The sequence below is a fragment of the Microchirus variegatus genome (assembly GCF_963457635.1).
Source record: "Microchirus variegatus genome assembly, chromosome: 1".
NCBI classification, from domain to species: Eukaryota; Metazoa; Chordata; class Actinopteri; order Pleuronectiformes; family Soleidae; genus Microchirus; species Microchirus variegatus.
The window spans coordinates 35867875-35892485 of NC_139802.1; the positions used below are offsets into that span (position 1 = coordinate 35867875).

Sequence of the window (24611 nt, forward strand, 5' to 3'; positions counted from 1 at the left end):
GTTTATTTATTTATTTATTTATTTTGAAGAATTATAATAAAATACAGCCAGGTATGTTTTCCTTGCTATGGTTGTTGCAGTATCATTTCATTTATCTCTCAACTATTGCCTCTTTGCACATCTGTCCCACTGTTCTCTCGCTCCATGTTGCTGGCAGATACTTTTATAAAAAGGTAATAATTTAGTATAATGTGGCACTAAAAGTCTTAACAGACTGACTTTGATGGACTTTAAATTCAGTGAGTTAAACTACGGGCTGTAACTGAGGGTAAAAGTGCATGTGTTACATCTCGGCGCTGTGATATGAGTGAGTTATGACTCAAGATTTTTGACACAAATTTCTGCAAATGGGTTTTAAAGAGGACTGCCTTAATTACCCTCTCATGAGCCGTGTGTCACTGCCACTTGCAGACTAATGTTCCGGCACAATCTGTTCACTTTACTGTAACTTGTGACTGTAGAGCTGTCAACCATGCTGTTTGGCGTTAGATTTGGGGGAGGGGGGAATGATGTTCAAGGCAACGTACGTACACCCTTAGACACTCTTGATTTTCACATTTTTTCGAAGTAATTTTAATTTTCGCTGATTACTTATCACGTTGCACTTTCGCTGATTTATCACGCTACACCAGGCAGGCAGCGGCTCATCAGCAGCAGCTGCGCTGTCTGGAGCGGGGAGGTGGGAGTGAAGAGGCTGTCCTCACTGTGGGTGAGACATTTTGACACGGTTCACCGCAGAACATGGTGTTATACTGAAACGACGAAGTCTGTGTCCATTCACTGATACGCGAGCGCATATTTATTTTGCATTAGCATGGTACTATTTTGTGGCTCACTTGGCGAACCTGTTTCCAAATGTAAGCTAGCAAGGCTACGATTAGCATTAGCGTAGGGTTAACATAATACAAACACTGTGCTGCCTCATAAGGCAAAACGCAATTTTTGAAATTTTCGATTAGCGTAGCTAGCTGTTGTGACTGTCGGCCATGCCAGTGCGTTGTGACTAATGAGGTTGCACAGTGTATTATGTTAGCCTTTACGTTCCTTATCATGCATTACCATAAATGAAAAATATTCTTCAGCTCCCACTATAGGAATACATACTTCCTACAGGCACTGCACTAGTTATAATAATATATAATATGACTAACAGACTCAGAATACACATGAACATTTTCACTGCTAATAAACAAAGAGATTTGTAATTGATTTGTGACGTCCACATTTTTTTTTTTTAATTAAATACTGTTTTTTTTTTTTTGTTAATAGTCGGTTTTATTCCATTTCTAATGTGGTTCACACAAAAGAGGTGCAACCATTACATTAAGGCATCGATCTCATTCAATTACTAAACATTTCCATTCCAAAGGCAGATACAACATGCTTTTTTCAAACAACGGCACTTTTAATGTGCAAGTCATGATAAAACGAAGCGCACGTACAAATATTTCCAACATTTAAATATCGATATATATATAAGTCAAAAAAGTCGCAAATTGAAAATTCTTGTGTACAAGACGTAGCGTTTTTTTAAAGTACATTTCTCAGCCACAAAAGCACCGAGCAGAGCTGAACGTGAAACGAGGTTGTGTAATATAGTCCAAATTAAATAATGACACAATACTGAATGGATGACATGGAACAGAGTTAAAGAGTTGAACAAAGCTCCTCAAGGGCAAAGAAAGAGTGATCGAATCAAAGACATGTACAGATATTATGTAACCACCGATTTCCACACTACTGAATAATCACTGCACCTCTATTGTTCAGCTACAAAAAATAAGCTTCAAATTAAAGCTTTAAATGCACATGTTATTATTAAACGTTATTATTCTAAGTATGTGAGTGTAATGGCCTCTGCATGTGGTTTCTGTGTCATCTGAAAAAGTACAGGTTGGAGCCACAATCCAAAACAAATGTCATCTTAATTGTTTTGTTTATTGAATAAAATTGACTCAGGACAACTTTGAGTCTGAGTGTCCACGGGAAAGAGCCTCCACAGACATAAATACGCTGCTCTTACATCCTGTGTGGAGAGGATGAAAATGTCACAGGTGACATCATACATCACCCCGTCAATTTGGAGGCAATCATACCATAAAAATAGACTGCAGTGCTAGAACATTATGGCACAGCTTGTCCAGTGTCACGCTGGACCTGTGTGGACACAAACCGGACCCCCCATGAAAACTGAAGGGGGGGGGGGGGGTGGTGATTAGAAATGACTGAACCAGTGAAGGTGAGCTCTCAAAGCTGCGTGTCCTCTCTGACGTCAACGCTGGACTCGTGTCTCTCTTTCAGGCTGCTGCTGTGGACGGGCGGCTCGTCTGGGACATGAGCGAGGGGGTCTGAACGAATCAGGTATCTGAGAGAGAGAGAGAGGAGGAGGAGGAGGAGGAGGGGAAAGCAGAAGAGGAACTGACTGTTCTTACATGATGGTATAATAATAATCATTTTCCACTTGCGAGCCCCACTCACCGAACCCTTCACAGCTGAAGTCAAACTCTCAGCCGTGAAGGGCTCTCTGCTTTAAAGGCCCATTGGTAAAGACTAACAGTGTTTCCTAACCCTTTCCCTCAGGGGGCGCTGCTCTGCATGTTTTAGATGTTGCCCTGCTCCAACACACCTGATACAGATGAACAGCTCATTATCAGGCGTCAGTTCAATGATCATTTAAATCAGGTGTGTTGGAGCAGGGCAATGTAACGGCAAATTTTATTTCTCTGTCTCACAGCTAGAACATTTTCTAACACAAGATACCAGGTCCTTTTCTGTATTCAAATTAGGATGTCTAGACCCAACTCGCACCTAACTACAACATCTGCAGGATACCTCTGTGGGAGTCGCCCCCCCTGTAGACTAAGGGGTATGAAAGCATGGCCTGGAGCGGCAGACCCCTTCCCAGATAAAGAGATTTGAAAGGAATGTTCCCCAGGTATAAATGTTTTGGGCTCACGATGCGCTTGGTCTTTTTTTTCCAGCTACACTCTTAGAAATAAAAGAGCTAAGTAGAACCATATGTTCTTCGGCTTGTCCTCATAGGAGAACCCTTTTTAGCTTCAGGTAGAACCTTTTTAAAAAGGTTCCACCTGGAACCCTTTTGGAGGGTTCCACCAAGAACCCTTGAAAAAACCCTTTCTTTGGGAAAGGGTTTTTCAAAAGCAAATTGAATCCAGGTAGAATCTCAGCCCTTGTAGAAGGACCCTTTTGGAACCCTTATTTCTAAGAGTGTAGGAAGATTGACCTTTTCCTTGCAAAAAAAATAAAACCTTGTCGGCCGGCAGAAGTTCTCTATTTCATTCTTCACCAGCAGCAGAGAATTTCCACAACAGCAACATCTAAAACATGTAGGGCAGTGTTCCCTGAGGACCAGGGTTGGGAAACACTGCTGTAGAGTACGTCTTTTTTAGTTTTCCATTAGGAATAGTACCAAAATAACCACCCCAACCATTCCATTTTCGAGTACCTTGGGGTACCAGAGTAATGGTACAATACAGTGGTGGTGATGGGGGGGGGGGTTGCACTCCTTTGCAACCTGTCATCACAGTTCATTCAGCACTTTTCCACTCACCTGACTCCACCCCACTCTATTTGCCAAGACACACCTCCTCATCAAGCCAACACGACTCACCTGACACTCACAGCTGCTCCTCATCCCCTGTTCAGCCCTCACTATATACTCCAGCTCCTCACTCACTCCTTTGCCAGATTGTTCTTAGCCTTATGCAAGACTCTCCAGCATTTACTAACGGACTGACTGTCGATTGCCGACCCTTGCCTGTATGTGACCTGCCTTGCCTCTGCCTGAACCCTGGATCTCGTACTACACCCGTTTCAGGTGAGTGAAAAACTTACGTTTTGGGCTCGATCCGTAGACACCCTCACTGGTTAAAACACTCGCTGAGCTGCCTTGGCGGAAGGCTGCGCTCTCTGAGTGCTTTTCTAGTTTGTTGTTGATTTTTTTTTTGGCACATTGCGAACAAATGGTTCACTTATTATTAATGAATTAAGTGATTGTTAACAAAAGCCCTTAAAAAAACACCCTATAGATAATGTGCTGTCCTGAGTGGGGCTGTGCAGGTATTATGTAGGTTATAGTGATCATATAATTTTGTGTAAAAGTGTAAAAACTCCTCGATCATCACTCGGATTCAGTCCAGGCAAAATGTTCACACTAATACAAATCAGGCAAAAATCCACAAATGAAGGCAGTGTTGTAAAAGCTGAGAAATAAACAGTTGTAATAATTTACCCACACAGTTAAAATAATTGTGTGTGTGTGTGATTCTTACACAATGTCGTTGAGCTCCAGCCTGGTGTCAGGAGAAGGGTTAATCAGGACGTATGAGAGGGTGTTTTGTTGATCACTCTGGTCATCTAAAATGTAAAAAATAAGTAAAAGTGATAGCATACATAAGAACATTTAGGAAACATTGACATTAATCTGTACCTACCTTCTGTAGCATCCTGATTTAAATCCTTACCTTGTAAATATCCCAGGTTGACTCTGTTCATGACATCACTAGCAGTCAGGTTAGTGAGGTCTTCTACAAACAGCAGGGAGACGACAATGAGGAGAAAGTATCCGGCAGAAGCAGACGCGACTCTGCGCACAAAAGGTCTCGCCTCACCATATCCTGACGTGGGGAGGCCCAGGTGTCTCATGCGGTTGCGGACCAGCTCGGACAGCTCCTCCCTCTCGGAGCGTCTGTAGAGGTTGAGGCGCTGCTGTGCGATGCGCTGGCCGTGGTCTTTGCTGGAGTCCCTGCTCATGCCCTGCCACCTCATGCTCTTCTTGCTGAGCCGCCGCGCCCACTGCATGCTCTTCTTCCTCAGCAGGGGGTGGTCCGACTGGTCGTTGCTGCGGGGATCGTCCGATCTGTCCTTGGTGTCCTCGCAGTCGTCGGCACTGACTGACACCTGAGACTAGGACGGAGACTTGAGAGGTTACCTCCAAAAGGGTCCTTCTACAAGGGCTGAGGTTCTACCTGGCACCCTTTCCCGAAGCTGAAGAACCTTATATGGTTCTACTTAGCACTTTTATTTCTAAGAGTGCAATGTGTACTTTTTTATTCCATTTTCTCTCTTTTGAGTGTCACACATCTGTGGCAAATGTTTGGTTACATAGCAACCTACTGTATTAATGTTAAGACTTGAAAGTAAACAGGTCTCCACACAGTGTAAAGTGCGTATACTCTTAGAAATAAGGGTTCCAAAAGGGTCCTTCTACACTCTTAGAAATAAAAGTGCGAAGTAGAACCATATAAGATTCTTCGGCTTGTCCTCATAGGAGAACCCTTTTTGGCTCCAGGTAGAACCTTTTTATAAAAGTTCCACCAAGAACCCTTTTAAAAACCTTTATTCAAGAAATGGGTTTTAAAGGGTTCTCTGGCTCAAAATGGTTCTTACTGGAACCATTAGTGTTACCAAGAACCCTTGAAAAACCCTTTATTCAGGAAATAAGGGTTCCAAAAGGGTCCTTCTACAAGGGCTGAGGTTCTACCATTTGCTTCTGAAAAACCCTTTCCTGAAGAAAGGGTTTTCAAGGTTTCTGGTTTACATTATGAGGTAAAGCAGAGACCAGAGGCTTGTTTAAAAGCAAAGATGCAGTCGCTCTCACCTCAGAGGAATTGAAAATGTGTGACTCTGTGCGATAGATGCCGATGGGAATTTCCGCACTGGAGGAGCAGAGTTTCTGGAAGAGTCTGCCGTAAGTGCTGATCCACAGATCCTCCTCGTTCACTTTCATCTGGAACAAGACGTGTGTGGGGAAAACTGTTATTACACTCTCTTTTGAGTGTCACACATCTGTGGCAAATGTTTGGTTACATAGCAACCTACAGTATTAATGTTGAGACTTGAAAGTAAACAGGTCTCCACAGTGTAAAGTGCGTATACTCTTAGAAATAAGGGTTCCAAAAGGGTCCTTCTACACTCTTAGAAATAAAAGTGGCATAAAGTAGAACCATATAAGGTTCTTTGGCGTGTCTTCATAGGAGAACCCTTTTTGGCTCCAGGTAGAAACTTTTGATAAAGGTTCTACCTGCAGCCCGCATGGAGGGTTCCACCAAGAACCCTTTTAAAACCCTTTATTCAGGAAAGGGGTTTTAAAGGGTTCTCTGGATCAAAATTGTTCGGGAAAGGGTTTTTCAGAGCTGAGCTTTTCCAGGTAGAACCTCAGCCCTTGTAGAAGGACCCTTTTGGTACTGTGTAGTTTACAACCGTTTCATTCTTCTCTCTTTTTTTGACTGTTGGGTAACTCACAGCACAGAGGTATCCTCTTATAAATAAGGGTTCCAAAATAAAAGTAAGTAAGTAACTAACCCTAACCCTAAGTAGAACCATATAAGGTGCTTGTCCTCATAGGAGAACCCTTTTAGGTTCCAGGTAGAACCTTTTTTATAAAGGTTCCCACCTGGAACCCTTTTGGAGGGTGCCACCAAGAACCCTTTTAACATCCTTTATTCAAGAAAGGAGTTTTAAAAGGTTCTCTGGATCAAAATGGTTCTTACTGGAACCATTAGTGTTACCAAGAACCCTTGAAAAACCCTTTGTTCGGGAAAGGGTTTTTCAGAAGCAAATGGTTCCGCAGGTAGAACCCCAGCCCTTGTAGAAGCACCCTTTTGGAACCCTTATTTCTAAGAGTGTAGTTTACAACCGTTTCATTCTTCTCTCTTATTTTAACTGTTAGGTAACTCACAGCACAGAGGTATCCTGATCCCGGAGTGGTGTCCAGTCCCAGCAGCAGCCTCGCGATGAGAATCATGTAGTCCTTCACAAATGACTGAAGGAATCACAGGGACAACTTTGGTGACTAACTCTGGTGATTAAGTGAGCAAATCCTCTGCTGTCACTGACTGAACACAAGAGGGCACTTTTGCTTTATGATGGTAATGCTGTTCTGCTCATCAATAGGGATTTTCTTTCTTTTTTTTTTGCTGTAGTAAGACACATCCTATATTGTGGCGTTTAAAAGAGTCATCAAGGGCAAAGCACTTAGCTGAAGGTCTGTACCAACCTGATAGAGCAGTGTGTCCAGCATGCTGATGCTGAACACCCGGCCCGCAGCGAAGGGAAGGCGAAACATGAAGGCCAAGTTAGAGCCTTTATCACGCTCTTTCTGTCAGAGACAAACACACACGTATGACATATTTCTGACTGTGCAGGAAAGTCGTAAAAGAAACGGAGAACCATAAATACGGCGTGAAGATAATATAAACACTTCCCATCAACGACTCATAGCAGACGCCCACGTGTCGTGTCTTACCTTCTCCAGCTTGGAGAGAGCCAGTGAATAACAGTCCTTTGCTCTGAACTGCATGAATCTCATGTTGGATGGATGAGTAAGCTCCGTGATGATGCTGAGACTGGGAAACAATCTGTAAAACAATATATCATAAGGATTCCTCAGCAGAAGTTCAGGAGCATGAACAAACTGAACCTGTCTGTTAAAAAAGTAAAGTTAACATAATGACTGTGTCACTTTCCCGTCTGCAGTGGTCAGCAAATGGTGGCTCGTGGGCCAAAACTGGCCCGCCAGCTGTTTTCATGTTATCAGCCAGGTTTGGGGAGTCCACAAATGTCCATAAAATTACTACTTGCATGTGTTAGGCTCAAATATGTACATATATTATTATATTATTGTTAGCTTACGGCAGCAAATGTGGGTTTTTGTTTGTGACTGAAGACGTTTTTTAAGGCACTTTGCCTGATGAACAATACCATGTTTTGGCCCCAAATATTCAATTGCACACAAAAACAATTGGTCCTCGGCCACATTTACTCACTGAGCGTTGGTTTACTGTAACGTTCTGTATGTTAAATACAAGCTGTTACGTATTTGTGAAATGTGAAAGGAGAGAGAGGATGAAAATAAATATGAAGAACAGGAGAGAACACGATGGAGAATGGAGAATAAACATGAATCACAGGGTATTACTAAACAAAATCGTAGGGCGTTTTAATCAGTCGATATCAGTACTTATTGTTCTAAAATATACAATATATTAATAAAAACTAAAGAAGATTATTACAACTGAGTGAAAGTCGAAGTAAACAATCCTAAACTTTATGGACCGAAAACAACCCTGGGCCATGTGTTATAAACATAACAATTATTAGTATCTACTGAACGTTTGTTATGCTGCTATTAAAGAAAAAAATATATTGTGGTTATATATATATATATATATATATATATATATACTGTATATAGTACGCAATAGTAGCTCTGATTACCTGAACATGGTCTGCACATTGACGATGGTTTTAGCGTCGGCCATGTAGTCCTCCTCTGCACTCATTGTACTCTCCTTATCCACAACAACCAAATTATCTGCGTAGATAATACCACACTGAAGCAGGCTGTCAAGGCTGAAAACACAAACAGGAAAAAAGTACTTTTCAGTGACATAAAAAGTAAAGTTTAATTCAGTAAAAAATCAACACGTATCTAAAATAAACGGGATCGTGTGCCGAGTCTTACTTGTCGATAGTCCCAGCCATGTAATAGACCATCGGGAAACAGCAGATCGCCTCCAGAAAGTGATTATCTGGCCTAGAAGTAACAACATTTAAAAGATATTATTAGTTTTACACAAAGCCACACAATATGGTGCGGGAGTTATGATGCAGGGGGGACTAAATTGGCTCTTCACATGAAACTTAACACGTTTCATGTTTCTCTGTGGGCCCAAAATCTGCCACTACACAACCATAAAAACTGTGAACCTGTGATCTAATATTGAAAAGTATGTGTCCCCTATGCTGCTTTAAGGCGTGTGTTGACCATAAACCACAATGCACGGCGATTTGTGTTACCCGTGAAGTGACGGCATCCCGCCACTAGATTGCAGTGTATCATTGTATATGCATCGTGCGACGAATGAGAAGTGAGATTGAAATATTCCACAAATAATCACAAAATGTCCAGGAAGAGACAGACTGACGCAGATGGAAGGCAGTTTCAAGAAAGATGGGAAGGCGAATACATGTTTGTGTTATGAGGCGGCGTCCGAGAGTATAATCTACGTCCAAACAAGGAGCTAAGTTTGCCAAAGTTAGCCTTCGAAAAAAACAACAAACTGTCAAAGAATTAAAAGTTAAACTGTGATCGCAGCAGAACGTGTTCACAAAAGCCATAACGGCGGTGAAAGCTACCTTTATTGTGGCTGAAGAAATTTTTTTGGAGGGTGCGTTTACATTTAGTTACATTTATTCTGTCTTACAGTTACATCTGGCCCTATGAGGGCAACCATTATGCTGTGTAAATGAGTTTGACAGCCCTGGTCTAGATCATGTAAAGCAAATATTGTTTCATAATTAACCACTCGTATAATGGCTGCTTTAAGGATTAGTGTGCGCTTACTACGAGATGATGTAAAACAGTAAGTATGTGAGCCTCAGGAGCTTCTGTAGTAGTCCAACTCCCTTAGACTTGGAGTGTCTTTAGGCTGAGAGAGTCCATCTGTTGCTAGGCACACAGAGATTTACTCGCTTTATTGCTGTCTGTCCTCCAACACCATCCCTGACAGAACATTACTTTATGCATCTGTCTCGTCCTGCTGATTAGAGACCCAAGGCTGTCGTAAGAGCCGGGATTGCGTATCCAAATGTGTGGGTGTTTATACTTGTGTGTGTGCAATAACAAGGGAGGGCAGGAGCGTCAAACGCAGGAAGAGTTTATTGTTGTGTGTGTTTCTATGAGGCGTCCTGAGAGCTCGCATGTGGGGGCTGAAAAGGAGCACATCGGGGCTGTCAATGAAAGCCTGCTCAGTGTTCTCCAAAGAAATCGTTTTTTCTTTTTCCCCCCCATCGTTTACTCCCCTTGTAGCAATATACGACATATTATTCAGGTTCAAGGCAAAGCAAGTTGCCATGGTGACTGTCTGGAGATACAGAGAGCAGCATTTCTTTCCTTTTTTTTGTATTTATTTATTAATTTTTAATTTTTTTTTTTTAAATCTTATTTTCTTTGTTGCACAAAACACAGCGTCACTGTGAGCGGCAGCAGTGGCCGTTCATTCATCGCATGCCGCTTTATCCTCCACAGGAGGGTCGCGTGGTGGGGGCTGCTGGTGCCAATCCCAGCTGACACAGGGTGAAAGGCGGAGTCTCACTCTGGACAGATCTGACTTGATTTGACAATTTTTTAAATCTCGAATATGTGGAAGATGTGCATTGCATTGAGATGCAAAACAGGAAATTCATCATGAGACAGTTGATTCTTGGTTCTACACGCACACACCAATGGTTTTTATATAGCATGTATAGTATACAGTAGGAGCTTATAGGCCAGTTCTGGACTTTGCTTGGTGAAGATCACACACTCTTAGAAATAAGGGTTCCAAAAGGTTCCTTCTACAAGGGCTGAGGTTCTAACCATTTGCTTCTGAAAAACCCTTTCCCGAAGAAAAGGTTCTTGGTAGCACTAATGGTTCCGGTAAGAACCATTTTAATCCAGAGAACCCTTTAAAAACCCCTTTCCTGAATATAGGGTTCATGGTGGAATCTTTATAAAAAGGTTCTACCTGGAACCAAAAAGGGTTCTCCTATGAGGACAAGCCGAAGAACCATATATGGTTCTACTTAGCACTTTTATTTGCATGACATTTGCCCTGAGCTCAGATAGTCCCCATTTACAATTACTCGACGGCGGTGCCATTTCATCCAAACAGGAAGCATCTGCACTCTTAGAAATAAAAGTGCTAAGTAGAACCATATAAGGTTCTTCGGCTTGTCCTCATAGGAGAACCCTTTTTGTCTCCAGGTAGAACCTTTTTAAAACCCTTTATTCAGGAAAGGTTAAAGAATTCTCTGGATCAAAATGGTTCTTACTGGAACCATTAGTGTTACCAAGAACCCTTGAAAAACACTTTCTTCGTGAAAGGGTTTTTCAGAAGCAAATGGTTCCAGGTAGAACCTCAGCCCTTGTAGAAGGACCCTTCTGGAACCCTTATTTCTAAAGAGTGTGTATAGGATGATGATGATGCTTTAAAATGCATGGTCCAGAGGCCGGAGTCCAGCGTGTTCTAGGATCAGGCTGAAACTCTCTCAAGCAAACGTTGAAATTGTTGTTATTTAAAGAAGGAAGTCCCGTTAGACGACAACAGGGCCAGATAGAGACAAAAAAAAACACTGTCAGACTGACTATGACTAGACTATGGTCAATTTAGAATTCACCAAATCTGCATGTTTTTGGACTGTGGGAGGAAACAGGAGAACCTGGAGAAAACGACAGCAGTAACCTAACATCAGAAATGACAAGTCCCACCTCCACAAGCCTTGTCCTGAGAGCTCTTAGCCTCATAATGTATCCATGAAAGGGGGGGGGGGCGGGAAAAAAGGGAAGAATGAGGAGTGAAGCGTGTGATAAGGTAAACTTACGGGTTATCCAGCAGCAACACAATGGGGTTGAGCTCTTTCCTGGGTCTGTAGTACGCTCTGAGAGGCACTATGAAGTTATAGAGGCCGTTCCCCGCGGTCTCGGCCGACACGATGATCAGCTTGTTTTTAAAACCGTAAGCCTTTGCGTCCTCAAAACTGTTGTGCCTGCAGCCCTGTGCAGGCAAAAATAAACAGACTTAGGTACTTGTGCTTTGCTTTTATCAAGTGAAGGACACAGAGAGAGAGCGAGAGAGAGAGGAATACAAGGAATGTCTGAGGCAATAAATATCTGAGTGACTAAGTTGAAAGAACAGCAACTGCCCACCTGGTCCAGTCGTAGGCAGCAAAACGGGGCTTTTTCAGCCAACAGATGGCACAAGGTGGGCGAGCTCCCAATGTACGGAGAGTTCGGGGGATAACCTTTCACATACCTGAAAACACAACCCAAAGCATGGATGACATATTCGAGGAAAAATACTGTGTTCAAGAGGGTTTTTAGTCGTCATTTATTGTATAATAGAAACAGGAGGGGATTTTCATCTCGTTTCCCGTGTTTATCCTTTTTGGTTTTGGAGGAACATTTAGGAGAAATCTTGTGTTTTCTTTTGACAGTTTGAGCAGATACTAATTTCATTTTTATCGCTTTTGTCATCGCCCATAATGTAAGCCGCATGTAACAACTGAAACTGGCTGTAAAACAATAAACAGCCACATTAGACAGAAACTAAAGGATGTTAATGGAGAAGTGGTACAGTTCTCTGTGTTAAATTCAAGCTGTTAGATAATTGAATGTGAAAGAATAATGAGTGCAAAATGGGTGAAGATAAATAAAACATATATGTACCCCTGCAGTAATAGTCTAGTACAGTATGAATACAGTACTCCATCATCTATATCAGCGGATAATAAAATGTGTCATCATTTATCAGCTGATCGCGTAAATGTGCCCTTGAATCAAGTACATGTGTAAATGTATGCTTTTTTACTCTTCACTTATATCAATAACATATATTAACATAAGCACTTACTCGGGAGAAGAGTTGTCTTTCTCATCCGTAAAAACCGAGTCATCCTCCGACTGGTCGCCAAGAAGGTCACAGGGCAGGATCGAGGCGGAGTCGGCGAGCTCCTGGACTGGAGCGATGCTGGGCCGCCGGCTCCCCGTCCCGTTCACTGTGGGCGGGACCAGTTGTCCACCTGAGACGTCAGGTGGACTCGTATTCTGAAGATCCATGGCAACGGTGCCTGTGAAATAGATGGACCTCAGCTCAACAACGCTGCAAAGCCACAGTTAAAGTACACTACTGTTCAAAAGTGTGGGAAAAGTCACTGAGAAATGTCCTTATTTGAATCAGAAATACACTCTATACAACGACTATTCTAGCTGCAAATGGAATATGTACATAGGTGTACCCTAGAAATAAGGGTTCCAAAAGGGTTCTTCTACAAGGGCTGAGGTTCTACCTGGAACCATTTCCTTCTGAAAAACCCTTTTCCCGAAGAAAGGGTTTTTCAATGGTTCTTGGTAACACTAATGGTTCCAGTAAGAACCATGTTGATCCAGAGAACCCTTTAAAACCCCTTTCCTGAATAAAGGGTTTTAAAAGGGTTCTTGGTGAAACCCTCCAAAAGGGTTCCAGGTGGAACCTTTATAAAAAGGTTCTACCTGGAGCCAAAAAGGGTTCTCCTATGAGGACAAGCCGAAAGAACCTTATATGGTTCTACTTAGCACTTTTATTTATTAATTTAAGTGTATAGAGGCCCATTTCCAGCAACCATCTCTCCAGTGTTCTAATAGTACAATAGAAAGCTATTGGATGATTAGAAAACCCTTGAAAACCCTCATGCAATGATGTTAGCACAGCTGAAAACAGTTTTGCTGGTTCTTTGACGAAAGCAAAAAAAAAAACCATTATTTCAAATCTTGTCAATGTCTTTACTATATTTTCTATTCTATTTTCCAACTCTTTTGATGAATAAAAGTGTGACTTTTAATGGAAAACACAACAAAATTGTGTAAACTTTTCAACAGTAGTGTAGATCCGACACTACTTTTCTTTTATTACCAACAAAAAAGGATTCCTCTCTCACCCATGCTCGCAATGATGCTGTGCACAGGAAGCTGTGAGGGTCCGTCGTAGATTCCCCCAGCAGGACGTCCCTTCCTCTCTTCCTGGTTGAAGATGAAGGCCGAGTTCTCCTCCTTGGTGATGTTGATGTAGTAGCAGGTGTCTGTGGCGGCCATGATGTGGCGAGGGCCAGGGTTCAGGAGGATACTCTTGTTGTCTTCCCTCTTGATTCCAATCAGACACACGCCATACCTGCACATCAGATATACAACATCAGGTGTGTTGTTTTTATACCTGTCAAGATTCTGTGATCACTGGTATTTGGATTGGAAAGATGCGACTGAAAGTTGGTCTTATAATAAACAAAGTTGTCATAGAGTTTAACTCATACGACATCTTGAATCAATCCGACGTAATAAACCTTTTTCACAGCAGATATTTGTCGACAGAACAAACACAGGTTTTTCCAGGAGCATTACTTGAGGTTCCACTCCAGTTTTAAGAAAGTCGAGGTGAAGTGTTTTTGTTCAAGTGTAAGCGTCGGGAACACAATGAATACTTGACACTTGACACTAACCTGTAGATGCTGTTTTTGTCTTGTGAAAAATGTGTTACTTTAAAAATGCATACATAAATAAAATAATATACTATATGGTCATTGTAGAATTATTAAAATAACAGCTCTAATGGTGCATAATAACAAGATTTAACGACAAAGTGTGTTGTTATGTTATAATCCAAGATTTAAGAGCTAAAAAAAATTAAGTAATCTGTTTTGTTTCACCTTAATTTAACAAGATAAAGTCCCATTAAAATTGAGATCTCTTTTACAAGGGCACGTTCAAAAGACAGATTTCAAACTTCAAATTAAAGTAAAACAGACAATATTTTAAGGATTCCGAACAAAATTGCAGTTGCTGAGGTCACAGTAACTCAATTAAAAACACAGGCACTGTTCAGTGAATTCTCGTTGTCTAAGATGGAACAAAACCGAATGCTTGTTTCCCCCAATTCCGTCCGAACTCTGGGAACAATAAAGTTATACGTGCCACAAGAAACGAATGCTAAATGGATATTGGTTCTTTGTAGCAGAGAACATAAATAAGACGGCCCTTATAAATCAATGTCATCCAGTGAGTACACCTTCGTATACTCAATGAAGGTCACTGAGCTTTGGCATATAAATCACAATGATGAGTGAGGCCACTGCAACCTGTAGTAAGCGTTAAAGCACGGTTCGTGAACAGCATTCAGAGAGTGAAGACATTTTGGTTGACGCATTCACTTAGAGAACGTCGTCAATAAATTGAGCAACGATAAAAAATTTAGTTGATATAAAGAGTTTACGAGGCCTGAGGGAGAAGCAGCAACGAGGAGTTGTTTAAAATTTGAGTAAATATCATTCCTTGTCGATAATAAACAGTTTAAAACTGAAGAGCATAACTTTTAAATATAAACAAATGTATTTAACCATTAGAACACAACATTTAGGCTGGGGTTTTTTTTCCATTTCTATATTAAAACGTATACAGAGGCTATAAGAATGTGCAATATATAGAGTGTCATATATCCTTTTTTCAGCACAACACCTCAGCAAAAAATACTCACATTTTTTTAAATATATCACATTTTAAAGTTCGTTTGGCTCATCTCAATTAACAAAAATAGAGGAAAAACAGTCTATTTTGTGACTTCTTCACAATTATCACTACTCCCGATATACACTCTTAGAAATAAGGGTTCCAAAAGGGTCCTTCTACAAGGGCTGAGGTTCTACCTGGAACCATTTGCTTCTGAAAAACCCTTTCCAGATGAAAGGGTTTCTCAAGGGTTCTTGGTAACACTAATGGTTCCAGTAAGAACCATTTTGATCCAGAGAACCCTTTAAAACCCCTTTCCTGAATAAAGGGTTTTAAAAGGGTTCTTGGTGGAACCCTCCAAAAGGGTTCCAGGTGGAACCTTTATATAAAGGTTAGTTTGAGCACTAAGGGTTACATTTAAAACTGAATTTATTGAAATAAGACAAGTAGATACAAGATACAGTAAATATAATATATAATAGTAAATAAGATACCAGGTCAGAGTCCAGCATCTACACTCTTAGAAATAAAGGTGCTAAGTAGAACCATATGAGGTTCTTCGGCTTGTCCTCATAGGAGAATCCTTTTTGGCTCCAGGTAGAAGCCACCTGAAACCCTTTTTGAGGGTTCCACCAAGAACCCTTTTAAAACCCTTTATTCAGGAAAGGGGTTTTAAAGGGTTCTCTGGATCAAAATGGTTCTAACTGGAATCATTAGTGTTACCAAGAACCCTGTTTTCAGAATCAAATGGTTCCAGGTAGAACCCCAGCCCTTGTAGAAGGAACTCTTATTTCTAAGAGTGTAACAGAGATGCTTTGGTTTACATGTCAACTCACTTCTTGTGAGCATGAAAGGATGCGTATGTGAAGCTTTTGCCGTTGTGCTCTCCAAAGAACTTGCTGTCACACAGTCGGATGTGGTAGACCTCGTTGCCGGAACAACACCCGTACATCCTCTGCCACTGCTCTGGAGACTGTTGTCCTTCCCTGCAGTCGTGCACAGAAAAAAAACGATTCAGTCAGCAAATAAACAATATAAATATATCACATATAGGATCAATCACTAAATCTCTTTCTCTTGCCCTTCAGACCCTCAGGGTCACACGGATTTCCCGGATGATCCGTTAAAAAACAGATGGCTCCATCCATGTCAGTCAGCTTGACTCCAATGAGCACTTTGTAATGACTCCCTGTGATTAAGGCAATTATTGCTCAGGCGCTTTGAGCTTAATGGGCTAAAGGAAGCCAATTAATTATCTTTATTTACATATCATAACATATTAAGTGCATTTCACACCTCATGCTTTCAATGCCTTAACTCAGAGTAGTTAGTAAATCCAGTAATATCGTTCTCTATAGACGTCCCGATGATATGAGTGTTTCTGAATTCACGTGTGATTCAAACACAAACAAGAACACATTTGTATCAGATGAATGCGCTGCATATTTATAACTTTGTGGGCAAAGAGTGCAAACTGAAAACCTTGGTCTAATAAAAACACACACAAAGCTTCACGTTCAGCCAGGATCACAGTAAAGTGCTTAAGCCCATTGATTCCCTTGAAAGCAGTTCCTCTCAGTAGTCGACGTCAGCTTTTAAGACTGACCCGTTTCTCCTGCTGCGAAAAATCATTTTTTCCGCTGGAGAACTTTTCACACTGTTGCACAGGCAGCACACAGCAGACAGATCACTGTAGGTGCTGTGTGTTTAATGCACTCTTTCTCCAAACTTCCTGCTGACTTCCACAATGAGCTCAGACTTCTCTTTGGTCGTGGCTGATTTTACGCTCTGCGTGCTGCTTTTATGGAAGCAAGCTATAGTCGTACATATGTATGATACAATACATCAGTGATCAAGTGCACGACTGGTACATACTTGTCGATGTTCCAACACATCTGTTAAAAGCCTTCAGCCTCCCTATTTGTGTCTTTCCTTCCTTTCCTCTCTCTTTCTCCTGTGTCCTCATCTTGCAGGCTGCAGGACCCAGATCCAGTTTCGAGGGTATTATTATTATTATTATTATTATTAGCATTCATAACATCACTATTATTGTATATAAACTATCTGCCTGTGGTCTCTTTCTTCTGTCTTTACCTCACCCCCTTCTTCTCCTTTCTCTCCCCCTTCTTTGTTCCCTATTTTTCCTTTCACCCCAACCGGTCGAGGCAGATGGCCACACATCTTTGAGTCTGGTTCTTTCATGAGTATTCTTCCTGTTAAAAGGGAGTTTGAAATAATATATGTTGTGATTCAACACTATTCAAATAACATTGAACTGAACTGAATTGCTTATAGAACCAGTCCAGGGTTATTTCCTTCCCCACACTCTAGATCGCTTTCAAGTATAACATATAAGAAATACAATTTTTTTTTTGCAATTTCCTCTGTTGATCAAAAAAAAAGGTCTGAAAATGTCCTTCAGCTGCTTCACCCAGTTTCGAGTAGTTTCCCTGTTCTTTGTTGTAGCTGCATCGTCTTTTTCTTTGCTGCAGTTCCAAAAATCGATGTAATCTGCGACTGACTCGAACTTTTCACACTACAAGAGGGAGACGGCGCCCTGCGTTTGACAGTTTGATTAACAGCTGCCCTCCTTTTTTTACAGTAATTAAAACAGATGTATTCATTTACTTTTACAACAAAGTCACCCTAGCCATGGTGAAGTTTGAAGTCCGTAGACCTCACCCGCAACCAGACCCCTACTGGACTGAAATCATGTTCTGCAGAAGTGAGGAAAAAGTGGCCCCCTGGTGGCTACTCTGTTTAATGTGACTTCAGGGTTGGTCTCATTCAGTAAACCAAACATAACAGGCGACTGACCGTCCACGGGAGGTGTGTACGAGGAGAGTGACCAAGGTGGACGTGGCAGGGCAAACACAGTTGAGAGCCAACATGGCGTACTTGAACTCCTCCTCACACACAACATGATCTGAAAACAGAGAAAATTAATCGGTGAAAAGACACATGCAGCTTAATATCATCGTGTAAGAAAGGTTTCGAGCCTGAAAACTCTCACCAGCAAATTTGACGTGGAACTTGTTTTCCGGTTTGAGTATTTGCACATAAAGAGGACAGTTTGGTGCGAAATCCTTCACCGCCCAGGCTCTCAGGATGGTCTGATGGTCCTGAGAGGAAACAAGCATTGCTCGTGCATTGTTAAATCAATCATAAATGTACTTCATCGTGGAGAGAATTAGTAATCTGACTTAGACAGATCGAGAGTTCAGTGTTTGCTCTTACCGCAGCCATGCGATCGGCCTCATTCCGACTGCTCAGAATGAAACAAGCCTCTGCGTCATCCATTCTCCAGAGATGAGACAAGTTGACAAATGACAGAAAAAAGTCACAATACATGATAAAAAAAATATTTGCAAAATGTCTCAATTACAGTGCAGCAGCAGAAGAAAATCAAAACCCTGCAGCACAGTCCAGGCGCTGCTAAAATAACCACTGACCAGTCAGAGCGACTAACAGCCTTTGTAGATCGGTTAAACACGTCTAATGGACTAATATTAACATTTAAAATGCTCTGTGCTGTATAAGCAGACGCGGTGGACCTGTTTCTGCATAGGATTAACGCAGCCAGGAGAGTGCAGAATGCAAAACGAGTGTGGGAGGAATTTGAAATGGTGGCAGATGCAGGATGAAAGCTTGACACACACCCAGTCTGCCGGTAATTACTCCAAACTCTGAGTGCTGAATGTAAACAGTTACATAACACATGTTCATCAAAAGTAACACCAAAGTACTTTAAAGAGTTCTCGTGTTGGGACTAAAGAGTGTACAATCCTTCGCTCATCGCTCCCTTTCCCAAACTGCGTCTGGGAAACTGTGGTGGCCTTCGTAGACTAGAAAATATGTCATTTGTGTTGTGCTTCATGAGGGGAAACAGTTTTTATGTTGCTGTCGAAGCTGCAGAAACATGGCAGCATAAGATGGAGGCCTTTGTAATGCAAGGCCCTTGCCTAAAGGACATATAAAGGGCTTATTCTAAGGTTCTAAGTTTAATTTTAAAGCAATTACGTTCTTCTATAAACATTCTTATGGATAGTTTATTCAGTTGCAGCCAGTATACATTCCTGTTCCACTCTGGACCTTTAATGATATAATTATAAGGATCCTCACAGGTGAGGTTGTTGTTTCCAGCTTCTTTTTAATGAGCATTTTATTGTTTTAGTATTACATCCATTCATCTTCTACCACTTTATCCTCCACATGAGGGTAGTGCTGGGTGCTGTGCCAATCTCAGCTGACATAGGACAGGTTGCCAATTTACCTAATTATGGACTATGGGAGGAAACCGGAAAACCCGGAGAAAACACACACACACACACGGGTCTAACATTCCAACTCCATGAAGAAAGACCCTTGTTCCGACTGGATCACGAACCCAGGTCTTCTTGCTGCAAAGGCAAGAGTGCTAACCACTACTACACCAACCATGTGGCCCTGTTTTAGTTTTTTTTTATTTTGATTTATTTGGAATAAAGACATATCCAAGGGATAGAAAAACATGACAAAGTGACAAGCACTTATTTCAATCATGATCCCTGATGTTACAAGACAAGACTTACAGTATTCCCACATAAAACAAAACATTAAACATCATAAAAATACTCTATAAGAGGCAAATGTAAAATAATCTTCCCTAGCCCTTACTTTCTGTATTAAAATACAAAATAATCACCAACAGACAACAACTGACATGGAGGCAGACATGTTAGTAGGGATTTAAATTCTCCATGAGCCAGGATTTTACCTTTTTTCTGAAACAATGATAGTTGACTATGCTCTTAATACCCAAAGGTAACTTATTCCACTATATTTGAGAGTACACTTACCCATTACACACAAAGAAATCAAAGTGACGAGGCTATACCTAAAAAAGGTACAAGTGCTTTGTTGCTCCAGTTGTACCCTATCAGGGAACAAGCACTGTACCTTTAAAATTCGTCAGTTTTTGTACCTGCTTGTTTGTACCTCTAAATAAACATGTCTGCACCCCTAAATGTACCTTTATATCCTGGTACAAAGCATTTTAACCTTTTTAGGTACAGTCTCATACTTTGATTTCTTACACTATATTTAGTTGCAACATAATTAAAAACGTTTCAGTGTGTCTCATAACGAAAATACATTTTTACTCTTTGGCTTTCGACCCAGTATTAGACGTTGGTTTTTTGTTATAGTTTTATTGTTTGTTCTTAGGTCTATTAGGTCACACGTTTTTATATTTTATGTTATTTTATTTATCTCTTTGTTTCAGCTTTTGCTGTTTTAAAAGTGCTTTATAAATAAAGTTGGATTGGATTGGATAACTGACAAAAATGAGTCCTACATGTCCCGGAATGCCGTTTCTCTTTTTGTTAAAACCTAATTAAGAGTTTGTTTGTTTTTTAAATCCCAAAGAGACACAGAACAAAAGTTTAGAAAAATGACAGAAGATGACTGCACCACAGTCTGTTTTGCACTGTTTTTTTCCCACGTTTTTTCCATTTCACAAACTCTGGTGTCATTTCAGATGCATGCAATCATCTCATTCCTCTCACCTGGAGTTTGTTCCTCTGCCCTGCTTCTCATCTGCAGCTAATCAACTCGTTACCGACTCCATATAAAAACAATCCACATTAGCGTTCGTTCTGCCACTTTGTCGCGTGTTGTGAGCCAAGCTCTCCAATCGTTCTTAGTTCTGCATCGACTCTCTGAACTGTTTTTCTGTTTTTGACCCTGAATCTGAATTTCTATACTCTGCTGAATGTTAAAAGATAGTTTGAATCTCGGTCAATACGACTGGCTTGGCATACAGACTAAAATAATAAGGACTTCTTCAGTATCAAAATGCTCCACGTGATCTCATTCATGAGCATTTCAATGCTTAAAAAAAAATGATCAGCTGAATGTTACACATATCATGTTCCTCTCTCCTCTCAGACTCTGAGTGTGAGGCCGAACAAAAGCTCTGACAGGCCCATTTACTAGGAACGGAATAAAATCATATCTGCATGATACTGAGGCACCAAAGGACAATGGAGGCTCACAGCCCACAGACGGGGAGCTTTCTTCTCTGAACCGTCAACATTTGCAGTCGCATCGTGCCGTCGTCGCAGTATTCATCGGTTCGCTCTGTTCACATTTTGTTTCATTTAGGAAAAATCCTGAGAGTCTGAAATCTACAAAACTAATTGTACAGTCGCTGTTTGCCGTAAGAATTAGAAGTGACGAGGGATTTGGGACACGTTATTGCACGCTTTACTGAAACGCTGGATGGCAATCATTAGTCATTAGCAACCAGGATTAAACAACACTGTACTCGGTTAATTCCCAAAGCAATTTTAGGCAAATTACCAGGTTATCTATCATGTCTCATTATCTACAGAACAACCCAACACTGCACCGGGTCATAAGATGAAAGTCTGTCAGTGAAAACACACTGGAGAAGAGTATTATTGTATATACTGTAATATGGGCTTTCCTTGACCGGATCCTTGCTGTTTTATCATATATAATTTTTCCTTTACATGTTTTAAATAAAGAATGATGATGATCTTAATTCAATGTGTTAAGAATCTTTTGAAATGTTGTTGACACTTTATTCAAAGAACCAAAGGTGTAAACCTAATGGTGGACATAAGGATTAACACTCAGGGAAATGCTGATGTTTTGTGGGATTTCGTCCAGTAAATATCAAGATGTATTTAATTAGTGTGTTTGATGAAAGGTAGCACACTACTGTCCTTCTTAAGTTTTCTTATTCCTGTCAGCCAGATTTTTGTTCAGCTCCTGCTCCTAGACCTTTTGAGATATCTCCACCGGTCCGACTCTGGAACGTCCGGCCGGAACCGGTGTAGTGTGGAAATCGAAGATAGTCTACCTGACCCTTGTCGTTCTTCCGCCATATTGGATTGAATAGAAAGTGAAAATATTTGTCCGATCTTCATGAAACTTGACGTACATGATACTTGGACCAAGCCTCGCAAAAGTTACCAGAAGGATTTTCGATTTTCGGAAGCATTTGCCCGTCACAGCCAGACGAAATCGACAAACGGGAAGTTACGTCATATATATCAGGAACGCTTTCACGTATCGAAACCAAAACTCTGTACACGAACTCGGGACTCCAATATGCGGAAGCACAAAATCTGAAAAATTAAGTATCGATGAAATTCTCAGCTGAAGCATCAACACACCCTATTCCACTCGCTGCTCGCATTAGTGAAATGCACCCGAGCAAGCACACTCTACAGTTATTGTTGAATCTTTGAAGGGTCAGGGCATCCTTCTCTACCGCTTAATCCTCCACATGAGGGTTACGGGGGGCAGCACTGGTGCCAATCTCAGCTGACATAGGGCGACAGGCACTGTACATTTCCATCACAGAACCACACAAACAACCACCTACAGTCAATTTATAGTATCCAGAGTGTAATCTAATCGGCATGTTTTTGGACTGTGGGAGGAAACTGGAGAACCCAGAGAAAACCCACGCACACACAGGGAGAACATGTAAACTCCATGCAGAAAGACCCTTTTTCTGATTGGGTCCCAAACCCTGGTCTTCTTGCTGCAAAGGCAACGGTGCTAATCACCGCAGCTACCCTGTGGCCCAAAAGTGATCTACTATAGTGTGAGAGCAACTATTAACAAAACTTTCCTGTTTTAAGCGACAGATGAACAAAAAGTAACTTCTACTTTAAATCAGAGTTAAACTCAGTACATTAAAATGGTTTGAAACTGTGAGTTTCCTTACAGCACCCTCATTAGGCCGCTCATTATAATGTTAAGTTACTTACTTGGCTCGGAGTAGATCCTGATCCTTGAGAACAGACCCCTGCAGATAAATGACCCTCTGCGACCACAGTGGGATCTGCAGAACTCTCCGCACCTGGAGGTCCATCTCAGTTGGGCACAGGATCACCACGTAGTAATCCTTAAAGACGATGCATCGATCACGTATGAGTATCTACTCTGTTGCAGTACACGATACAGAGCACGTGACTAAATTCTGATACCTGCAGTCTAGGATGGGCGTAGAACTCGTTGAGGAAATCCATGAGCAGGTCTATTTTGAGTGCGCTGACGCACAGCACGACATGTTTCTCTGTCTGAGCTCTGTGACGGCTGTAATTCCCTCCAGACTTCTGTCTTTCCATCCACAGGTAGATGAGCTCCTCGAACTGAAAACACAACAAGCTCAGCAAAAGATCCTGAGAAGTTATCCAAGAATACTTAAGCCGTGTTTTACCTGGAGAGGCAGAACTACCAGAGCCACACAGATCATGATGACGACCAGCAGCTGGGACGGCCATATGCGGGGAGTAACGTCTCCGAAGCCCACGGTGGAGAAAGTGACAATGCAGAAGTAGAAGGAGTTGAAGAGTGAGAGGTTCCTTCCTGCTCGCTCCAGATGCTGGATTCCACATGTGCTGTGAACATAAAAGACAAAGTCAACTTTTTATGACTAACCAGTGTTAGTCACTACCTGCAGCATGAAGTCCAACTGTGACAAATAATACAGTTATTCAGAGAGAAATGAGGGATTGTTTTACATATCACTGGGAATGGATTGCACTTACTTGTACAGGATTGTAAAATATAAGCATGCATCATCGACAATCAAAGCTAATACAGAAGAAATACAGATCATACATCTGGGACGCTATATTAACAGTTAATGTTACGGGACTATTGTATTGACTATAATTTATTATACGTTATTTGAGTTTTAAGACTTATTTATTGCCTGGGGTATTTCCACGACTCAACAAATAAATGTGCATTGGTTTTTATTGTTGGAAAACTTTTTTCTTTATATTCTGTATTTCTGTTTTTTTTAAGGCTCAAGGGTTTATAAATAATTAGGCTTTAAATGATCCAGACACTCAAGTGTTACCAGCCCCAACTTTTCTCTGCATAAACGGTCCCATTTCTGAGCATTATATATCATTCTAATGTAACTCTGCAGCTTAAAGGTGCATTATGTAATAAATCTAAAGCAACTGGCCATAAAATCCTCCTAATATGTCACAGAGACTCAGGAATAATGTTCATATAACAAACTGAACTCACCAACAACAACAGTGCAGCCAAAATATTTGCATTAAAAAAACATTTTGCAGACTGCAAATCAGGTTTATGTTTTGAAATCTTGTTTTGGCATGTGGCGCCACCTACCGCCGTCTACCAATCACTGCAGTCGGTAGAGTCTCAGCTGCCGAGCAACCACGGGTTGCCAGTTACGTCAGAAAACGAAACCTAAAAGACCTCAGTATTTTGAATTTGAATGTAGTAACCGTTTTTGTCCACATTCTTTCATATGGCGCCTTTAAAAAAGCTTAAATGTTTTGATGATATTATGTCAAACACATAGTAAAGTTTTCAGAATCATTCGAATCATTTGATGATATAAACCCAGTTTGAAAATGACAGTCATAACAAAAGCAGCCTCACCCGGTGAAAACGAGGCAGAGTAAGGTGCAGATGAGAATCAGGACCTGGTTGAACATGGCTGAGTTGGTCCTCTGGATGGCTCTGTGCACGTCGTTCTACAAACAACAGCATACCGAACATGACTACACAAGGT

At 41.2% G+C, this 24611-nt stretch overlaps 1 protein-coding gene across 1 annotated transcript in view; it reads right to left on the bottom strand.

Moving 5' to 3' along the window:
* Positions 1-2247: 2247 nt before the first annotated feature.
* kcnt1a (potassium sodium-activated channel subfamily T member 1a) overlaps positions 2248-24611 on the bottom strand; it is a gene marked incomplete at both ends in the record, with an annotated part of 40959 nt that continues 18595 nt past the window's right edge. Inside the window, 22 exons of the mRNA XM_083896747.1 lie at positions 2248-2365; positions 4293-4377; positions 4485-4547; positions 4632-4926; positions 5621-5749; positions 6701-6784; positions 7019-7120; positions 7268-7379; positions 8239-8373; positions 8486-8557; positions 11386-11558; positions 11711-11816; positions 12414-12630; positions 13477-13706; positions 15871-16020; positions 17852-17960; positions 18048-18156; positions 18272-18335; positions 22822-22958; positions 23041-23205; positions 23274-23454; positions 24479-24573. Coding sequence (XP_083752873.1) covers positions 2248-2365; positions 4293-4377; positions 4485-4547; positions 4632-4926; positions 5621-5749; positions 6701-6784; positions 7019-7120; positions 7268-7379; positions 8239-8373; positions 8486-8557; positions 11386-11558; positions 11711-11816; positions 12414-12630; positions 13477-13706; positions 15871-16020; positions 17852-17960; positions 18048-18156; positions 18272-18335; positions 22822-22958; positions 23041-23205; positions 23274-23454; positions 24479-24573 — 2931 coding nt within the window. The remainder of the gene's footprint in view (positions 2366-4292; positions 4378-4484; positions 4548-4631; positions 4927-5620; positions 5750-6700; positions 6785-7018; positions 7121-7267; positions 7380-8238; positions 8374-8485; positions 8558-11385; positions 11559-11710; positions 11817-12413; positions 12631-13476; positions 13707-15870; positions 16021-17851; positions 17961-18047; positions 18157-18271; positions 18336-22821; positions 22959-23040; positions 23206-23273; positions 23455-24478; positions 24574-24611) is intronic.